The 9,301-nt window shown below is 46.9% G+C and overlaps 2 protein-coding genes across 2 annotated transcripts; one reads left to right on the forward strand and one right to left on the reverse strand.

The window, feature by feature from the left end:
* Positions 1 to 1,702: 1,702 nt before the first annotated feature.
* SETTUDRAFT_151418 (uncharacterized protein) lies at positions 1,703 to 5,146 on the forward strand (the record flags this gene model as incomplete). The annotated part of the gene is made up of 3 exons (XM_008028063.1): positions 1,703 to 2,857; positions 2,906 to 4,360; positions 4,414 to 5,146. Exons 1-3 carry the CDS (start codon positions 1,725 to 1,727, stop codon positions 5,144 to 5,146), a joined length of 3,321 nt encoding a protein of 1,106 aa, XP_008026254.1. The 5' UTR covers positions 1,703 to 1,724.
* Positions 5,147 to 6,668: 1,522 nt separating this feature from the next.
* SETTUDRAFT_110373 (uncharacterized protein) lies at positions 6,669 to 7,929 on the reverse strand (the record flags this gene model as incomplete). The annotated part of the gene is made up of 5 exons (XM_008028064.1): positions 6,669 to 7,053; positions 7,117 to 7,490; positions 7,540 to 7,607; positions 7,657 to 7,693; positions 7,759 to 7,929. 5 exons carry the CDS (start codon positions 7,927 to 7,929, stop codon positions 6,669 to 6,671), a joined length of 1,035 nt encoding a protein of 344 aa, XP_008026255.1.
* Positions 7,930 to 9,301: the final 1,372 nt, after the last annotated feature.

Below are 9,301 nucleotides of genomic sequence, written 5' to 3' on the forward strand. Positions count from 1 at the left end.
ACTCGAAATGAAGAAAATTCTAACCGTTGCCCCTTGCATGTGCGGCGATGATCCCCACTTGTGCAACAATGTGACAATGACCGCACAAGAGGTACCTCCCATGGCAAAAGCGCACAATTCCGTTACTAGAGCACGTAACGTGACTCCACCAAGTAAGATGAGTGGCGTGAGGTGCTCCACCATCAAACAAGCAATGTAGATAACAGGGACAACACGATGTACGTAGAGAAATAGGAATGGCTGGGAATATCGACCAGGTCGAGTTGTAAGTAAGCTGAGAAAGCAAATGCTGCTGCCAAACACAGTCAGAAGTCAAACCTCGCGAACGCCCAAAAGCAGAAGCATGGCAGTGCGAGCTAGTGATGTTAGAATCTGCATGCACATGCATTCGCTGGCATGGTTCGTTGCACGCCTTCCTAGTGCTTACTGGTATTGCCATCTGTGGCGTCTTTTTCGGGTATCCATTCCAACCCTGCATTCACCAAGTACATGGTAGAATGAGAGTCTTTGCTCTTGATATAATCCAACTCTTCTACGATAAAGCAAGACCGGAATTCCCATAGCATTTCACCGCCCTCCTTGGAGAGGTACATAGCAGATACGGCATGTGCATGCGACACTTGTGCGTTTGATTAGCGCTTACCTGCAACGGCACCGTGGCATGATCTGACCAGAAGCAACGCAACCCTATGGTTCCCGCACATGATAGTACCAGGCTGATACCTGTAATCAAGATAGCCCTCCATTCAATTCTGCTGCTCTCCAAACCAACCACGCGACCGCAAAGAGATTTCTTAGGCTGAGAAACAGAATAGCACTCGAAACGACTGTCTTGTCCGGAAAGCCGTTTCTACAGCATCCATGGGACCAGACATCTAATAAGATCGAGTAATGTACAAACAGTGCACAAGGCTAAACGCGTTGTTGAGAAGTGGGCGCTATCTGCTGCATGTTTCCTCAAAACTGGATTTTCGGTCTGAGCTAACAGTATTGCTAATAGCCCTGAGTAGCTTGCATCCCAACTGCCGGCAACCTTTGGTGGTGATGACGGCCACGTGACCTGTTCACACTGCTTTGCGCAGTCACTATGCTACGCGGTGCTCTGTTTCCTGGCCCAATCGTCGCGTCCACTCTTCATCTTTTATCCAACCATCCTCGAGCCCTTTTTCTTTCATGTAAAGATAAGAAAAAAGCAGAGCGTATAGTTTTCGCACGTGTTTGGCGGGTATTATATCCCTCATTTTTATATCACTCAAGTCACGTACCCGGATCCAGCCAGGTGGCTGTGCGAGCTTTCACCAGAACTGCTAAATCTCCGAATCCAGCTACTGACCTGTAGTGTCTGCTGTCCTGTTAGCTCAAGCAAACGTGGGGGCTGATTTGGGTGTTTTACTATGAGGCATTTTCTCTGCCGGGTGACGGGGAGGAAAACGCGTTAACCTAGTTGCATACGGGCCGTTGATGACATGACAATTGGGTGTAGCTCCAAACCAACACCACGGGTCGGTACGAGATGAACAATTTTATTCGCTCCTGCCACCAGGTCTAGGCCAGAGCGTCTTTCAGTCGACTATGGTGTTCCTGTCCTATTTGATCGCGCCCAGTCGCAATCCCAGAATCACACCAACTGGCATTCATTTTTTTCTTTCCATTCTTAGGGTGCTCTTTGTGAAGCAAACTGCCGCTCCGTATCGGCGGGCTAGCCCCCCAGCGCACCCTCAGCTATGGTCTCCAGTAAGGGCAACGTTACTGACGAGCACGAGGAGACAGCACCTACCAGAGATGTAAACGACGTCGAGAAGCAAGAGAGAACGCCACACATTGTATGGGAGGATGTCGATCACCATGCGAGGGGCCGTTCAGATGGTAGAGGCATCCGCCGCCCATCGCGCAGTAGAAGCCAAGGTTCCATCTCGAGCGTTCGAAGTCGTGCCCATTCCGTCTCTGGCATCCCTATCGAGTTCCGCACGCTTTCCATCCAAGTGGCCGAGAGCAAGGCCAAAGCAAAAGAGCCGCCATTGAAACACGACGACGATACCAAGAACGAGAATACCAATTACTTTGAGCAACTCGACTACCACATACTGAGTGCGAAGAGCGTCTGCGACCGTTTCAACGTCTTCCAGGAGCAGGGCCTCAGTAAAGAGGCAGCTGCTACACGCCTTGAACGCGATGGCAAAAACGCCATCCCCAGTCCACCCGAGCACATGTGGCGCAAGATCTTTTGGTATGTTTTTGGAGGCTTCTGCTCCGTTCTCTGGATCGGAGTCATCATCTTCTTCATATGCTGGAGGCCTTTGGGAGACCCCAACCCGCAAGCGTACAACCTTGGCCTGGCCATCTTAGTACTCATTGTCATCCTCCTCCAGGCCTGCTTCTCGGCTTTCCAAGATTGGTCGACCAAGCGGACGATGCAGTCAATCCTCGACCTACTTCCCTCTGATGCCATGGTCATGCGTGAAGGCTCCTTTGTCAAAGTCCCTTCTACCGATCTAGTTGCCGGCGACATTGTTCGTATCTCCATTGGCGACAAAGTGCCTGCCGACATGCGTTTGTTGACGTCTTCGGGCGATGTACGGTTCGATCGTTCAATGATAACTGGAGAAGCTGAGGAGATAGACGGCGCGCTCGATTCTACCGACGAGAACTTCCTCGAGTCGCGCAACATTGCCTTCATGGGGACCATGGTGGTCAACGGCAGCGCTGTTGGTATCGTTGTGTTGACGGGAAAGAATTCCGTTATGGGCCGTATCGCGCAGGCAACGTCTGGCGTCGAGGACGAGCCTACCCTTATCCAACGCGAGATTAGCCGATTCGTCTACATTATCGTGTGTTTGACGATATTCCTTGCTCTCTTGTAAGTCTGAAGCCTGGTTCCTGTGTAGAAGAAGCTGACCGTATAAAGACTACTGTTCGTCTGGCTCGGGTGGTTACGCAAAGACCACAAAGGCTTCCTCTCCGTCGTTGCCATGCTCAACAATGTCATGGGCTGTGTCGTTGCATTCATTCCTGAGGGTATGCCCGTTGGCGTGGCACTGACGCTCATGATGGTAGCGCGACGCATGAAGAGTGCCAACGTTTTGCCCAAAGGACTGTCTACCGTGGAGACACTCGGCTGTGTCAATGTCATATGCTCCGACAAGACAGGAACTCTTACAGAAAACAAAATGACTGTTACTTCAATTGGATTCGTCGACGAGCTCAAGTCTGCCGAGGATCTTGCGCCGAAGCTCGCTTCTGAAAACTGTCCAGGGGCTTTGCAGGAGCTTCATAAGGCTGCCATTTTGTGCAACGACGCCATGTTCGATCCCACAACGATTCAACTTCCTGTAAATGAAAGAGCCATCCAAGGCAATGCGACCGACGGAGCCGTGTTACGCTTTGCTGAAGGCGCGAAGCCGGGGCGTTCTGTCCACGACGCCTTCCCTCGCGTCTTTGCGATCCCGTTCAACTCAAAAAACAAATGGATGCTCTCGCTACACGAAGAAGGGCCGAAGTCCGAATCGGAAAAGCTAGAGTTTCTGGTACTTGTGAAAGGCGCGCCCGATGTGCTACTCCCAAAATGCTCTTCCTGGTTGTCATTCCACACGAACACTGTCCAACCATTGGATGCCGAGGCGCGACGCCTTCTATCCCAAGCACAAGAGAAACTTTCGCGCAATGCAGAACGCGTTATCATGCTTTGCCAGCGACGATATAAGCCCGTTGCATCCTTGCGCTCCAACGCTTTTTCGGACGAGCTTACCGAGCACGCTCTAACTGACCTCACCATTATTGGCATTTTGGGCATTCTCGACCCCCCGCGTCCTGAATCAGCCGAAACTGTTGCAACATGTCGCCGAGCTGGTATCAGATTCTTCATGGTTACAGGTGACTTTGGTCTCACGGGTGCCGCAATCGCCCGGCGGATTGGCATCTTCTCTAGTGATAGAGAACCAGATACAATAGCGAACATTGTTGGCCGCGATGACACCAAAGAAGTGGCCAGTACAGAAGCCATGTCCACTAGCTCAGGAAGCCGATCTCTGCTTCTCGAAGGCACGCAACTTGGCGACTTGAGCGACGCTGATTGGGACGCGGTTTGCCAATACGAGGAAATTGTGTTTGGTCGCACAACACCTGAACAGAAACTACGTATTGTCAACGAGCTCAAGAGCCGTCAAAACGTAGTTGCTGTAACTGGTGACGGTGTTAACGACGCCCCCGCTCTTCGTGCCAGCGACGTCGGTATCGCCATTGTGTCCGGTTCTGATGTCGCCCTCGAAGCCTCCGACCTGGTCCTCATGGATAAGTTCTCTTCCATCATCGATGGTATTCGCCTTGGAAGACTCGTATTCCAGAATCTTCAAAAGGTTATTGGGTAAGACACTCAACCGTATAGCAAGACTGTAATTTACTGACGCATTGACACAGATACCTTTTGCCTGCAGGCTCCTGGTCCGAAATATGGCCCGTTCTCCTGAATGTCTTCTTTGGCGTGCCCCTTCCATTGAGCTCTTTCCTCATGATCATCATCTGCGTTTTCACGGATCTCTTCTGCTCGCTCTCTCTTATTATGGAACGTGAGGAGTTTGATCTTCTCTCACTTCCCCCACGAGACACCAAGCGCGATCATCTCATCAACGTCAAGATCTACATTCAGTCGTATCTCTTCATTGGAGTCATGCAGACTGTCTGCGCCCATTCCATGTTTTTCCTTTACATGTGGCGTCATGCAAAGATACCCGCTTCCGCCCTCTTCTTTGCCTACGAAAAGTATACAGACGGTTTCTACGGGTACACCATGGACGAACTCAACCACTTCAACACGGTCGGGCAATGCGTCTACTTCGTCACTCTCGTCATTTTGCAATGGGGCAATATCCTATCTATCCGCAACAAGCGCCTCAGCATCCTACAGGCCGATCCCTTCCGCAAAGACCGGCGCAATCCCTGGCTCGCGGCTGGTATTCTTGTCAGTCTGTGCATTGCCATCTTTGTAACAGAAGTCAAAGGCATACAGAATCTATTCGGTACTGCCGCAGTACCGATAGAGTTCTGGCTCATTCCAATCCCATTAGCACTTGGTATTCTAGTCATGGATGAGATGAGGAAGTTGGCTGTCAGAATGTGGCCAAATGGGCCTATTGCGCGCATCGCGTGGTAATTCCATAGAACTTGGCTTGCTAGATATCCTTGTCTCAGGTAGCAATTCTTTCGTGCACCCAAGTTGAGCGTTTGCTATCCAGCTATAGAGGTCGATAGTAAATGTACGTAGAAAGAATACTATTTTAATCTTGTTATAGAGCCGAGCAGGCGCAATGATAAACACCGTAACTGAAGCTTCCTATGTTCTGTCTGCGATAAGCTGAAATTTCAATGTTGAAATGATAGATCGTGGTTTAAATAGACAGATTATCTGTTCCTAGTGAGAATATTCATTGTATACTTTGCAATGGCCGAATACCCATCTACAGGGACCGACATGCGGACCAGACACTAAAGGGGTACTCTGAATAGTGTACCTTACAGGCCTTGAAAGGAGCGTAGAAACTTCTAATGGACTACAGTATAGAAGGTGATAAGAAGTTAGAGTCTGCTAGTCGCCATACCCTTATACATAGCCAAGCCTTCGATGAGACTCTCAATTATCGCAAGCATAGAAAAAACCAGGCTAAACAGGTATGAAGTGGCACTATTAATAACATTTTGTGTCTTCTTCATAAAAGAGACTAATGTCATAGGGAAATCGATACCATATCTGTGCTTATAAAGGATTCCCTACACATACCAGATGGATGAGAAATATCCTGATTTAGCCCTACAGTCAACAGCTGAAAAGTAAGGTCTTCTCATGTATGCCACTGTTAGGATTGTTACCACCATCCAAGTGGCCGTAGATATCTACATTGCACTCAGGCAAATCAACCGCAGCGATTGGGAGCTGCTGAGATGTTGAAAGGCGGTTTTGCGGAAGGATTTGATTTGAGCCTAGGAAATCTCAGAACGCAGCTAGCAAGACCAATCCTACCTGGATAGCGATGAGGGTCTTAGCAACAGGGTATGTGGTTGCTTAAGGACTGACAACAGGCTGCTAAAGTTGTTATCTATCTTAATGATCACCTAAATTGTTTAGTATAAAGTATAAGTAATGAGTTATGTCTTAACATTAAGCTTTTTTGAACTTAATAGGCAACTACCGCTTGTATTAATTTATAAAAAGATGTATCATTATCAAGTAAGAGACGAATAGTTAGGCAGAGTATAAAAGTAGTTTCTCTTAAGAAACTGATATACTAAAATAGTTTTTAGAGTGCTATCCATATACTCTTTGTGCAATTTACTAAGAATTCTGTCTACTTACATGAATTAAACTTTAATACTACTCTTAATAATACTTTCATGATATTAAAAAGCTTATTGTACCTACTAGGTTGAAAAATAGTATCTCAATATAGGATAGTAGGACATAGATAAGATACGTACTCAAAATTCTGCTGAAGTATGTCTACTAAGAAACTAACTCTATATTACTCATTTACATGATTTAAGTGTTGTTTGGAGATAGAAACAGAATCATTATGAGACTTTCAAGAAAGTTCTAATAGGAGAAACAGCACAAGGTGAAGCACTTGAGTAGAGAGACTCTTTAGAGACGCACCAGTGATATACACTGAATATTACAACTGTTAGCCAGTTGATTCCACGACAGATATACCACTACCACTCTGAGCCCTACTTGCACCCGATGCACTGGATTGGTTCGTCTCAAAATGCGTATCTGGGCACAGACTGTCCTTGCTCCCTTGCACGTCAAAATCACGCTTAACGTGAATATCCCTCGAGTCCGGATGCATCTCGTAGCCTTCGGCTCCCCTCCCTAGATTTGACTGTAGCATGCCAGGGAACAGCCGCATTGCTAAAGGACGCAGAGTCGGGATGCACAGACAGATGATGCCGCAGCCAAGTTCGGCCATACTCCAACAGGCAGCGGCCACGCCGTTCCAGGTAGGATCTTTCGTTACTGCGGCCTCTTTGAGAGTTTGAATGCGTACAATGGAGATAGCGCAAATGCTAGAGAGAGCAGAAACATTGTCAGCAGGTTTGCCATCGCGCAGAAGCTGGAACCAGACTTACAAGAAACCAAGACAGAAAACACCGATCAAAACTCGCTTCTGGGCCTTGACCAGCTGCAGTGTTCGCAACCCAGGTAGCGGAAGGACAAAGATGACAATGTCGCTAACAATATTGAATACCGAATTAATATACCATAAGGGCAGTCTCGGAAAGCACTGCGCTTCAATTGTAACATCCCAGAATCCAGATATTGGTTTGCAGAAAAAGACAGTCAATAAAACCTGGAGTAGACCCCAAAGTGCGACAATCCCAATTCCAATGTTGCATGCTAGCCGCATTTTAGTCCTCAGAAAGACGCGGCGGTACTGCAACAGGAAAGCGATCTTGGTAGCGGTTAAGGCGTGATTATAGAGAATAATTAGAACAAAAAAACACTAACACTGTTAGAACATGGATACTAATTGTTGATAGGGCGGATTTTACTTTCGCATACGCAATCATTGTCTCCACTTGCAGTGTCGCTGTGTGGTATCCCAGGCCGTATCGGGTAGCTAGGCAGATGTAAGAATTAAGGTCTTTGCTAGCACTTGTTGCGCTTACCTAGCGCTACATCTACTCCAGTCGCAACGGTGAGGATCTAGAGTGGGCGAAATAGAGTTAGCACTTTTTTTTTTGTTTTGTAGCGATAAGAATCCTAGTTACCCAAGCTATGAGGGCGGCCCAGTCATCGATCCCTGGGGCATTTACTAATACGCACCGAGCGTAGATGCGACCCGCAAGTAGAATTGTTGCAACACTCAGCAGGCATACCACAACTGCAATTACAGTTGCAGCTTGATTCCCCGGAGCGCCGTTGCTTACAGGCGTGCCCATTGCGTGTTTGGTGTATTAAAGGGCCTATTGAGATATTCAGAGGGTTTGGGAAATGATCATCTTCAAACTTTGCATAGACTGGGTCTGAAGTATTTAGACCTACATGGGGTTTGGCAGGCTGGCGGGTTTTGCAGATCCGAAAGCCACATGAGCTGACACTCTCTAGGAAGGTTTAGTAGGGGCACAGTAGTTCATGGATTAATCGATTGAGTTTCGCTCTAGTAGTTCGGTTCAGGTACGCTAATCTCACCCGTTAGCGTCTGTAAAGCTGACACCACACTACAGCGATAGATACATTTACTTAAAACGTTCTCTAGTAGAAATTGAGTGCTACTAATCTAGTATACAACTGTTTAAGGTGACTAACAATCTTACTATCTGTTTAATTTTCTCTTAGCCTTTAATCACCTCCTATTATCTGATTATACAGTCTACGTATTATTATGTTCTAGTTACTACTATTGATATATACATATTATTTCTTAGAGTAATTCACTATTAGTCTTAGACATAAGTTATTCTATAATAATATTATTTTAATAGTATTCCTAACTACTACTGATCCTAGAGTATAGTAGTTAGCTTGGAGTAGAGCTAGTTTATAAAGAATAGTAGTTTGTAAGTTTCCATACTATGGTAAGTGTACTTTTAGTATGAAATAAAACATCAGCTTAAAGGAATCTAGGGGCGTAGTGGGCATTCTACATCACGGTAGGCGTGCGTGAGATAAGAAGAGGGTTCTGTAATGGCTTGCGGATTTGGGAGAGGCGGCCGCTAGCAGCCCGCCCCATGTCTGATCTTGTAGTTCTGTTTGGGTAGACAGTGTCCCGTGTGCCACTGTGACTTGCATAACGCTAACATGAGTAATGTGAATAGGGGCTGCTAGGCTATATAGAACCTAGCCTAGCAGTAAAATCGCTTAGAGCGCCCATATCATTTGTTGCAAGGAACAACCTAAGGTTCCCCCCTTAATAAGGGGACGAGATTGAGATCTAACATACTGAGCAAGAAAGCGATTGGTGCAGGGTGCGCATGTTGTGTAACTGATATCTCGCTAATGCGTTTCGTAAGCGAACTGATCAGCGCTATCGCGTGTCGTGTGAGGACGTGGCTGATATCTCGGCCCGATATCTCTTGGTACATATGCAAGATTTTAGGGGGTTATTATGAAACTGTAGACAGCTAACTACTGCAAGAATCTCTAATTGTTTAATCTTGTGAAGAAGATTATATTCATTAGTTGGGCGTTCTGTCTGCAGTCTCAATCCATGTATAATATGTGGCTGTTGTAAATTCTTGTGAGATTAGTGCATAACTGTTACTACCGCAGTGGTTTGATGTGAGTGGCCTCCTGTCTCAGCTGGGATGTCTG

The sequence above is a fragment of the Exserohilum turcica genome, assembly GCF_000359705.1.
Source record: "Exserohilum turcica Et28A unplaced genomic scaffold SETTUscaffold_21, whole genome shotgun sequence".
Lineage (NCBI taxonomy): Eukaryota > Fungi > Ascomycota > Dothideomycetes > Pleosporales > Pleosporaceae > Exserohilum > Exserohilum turcicum.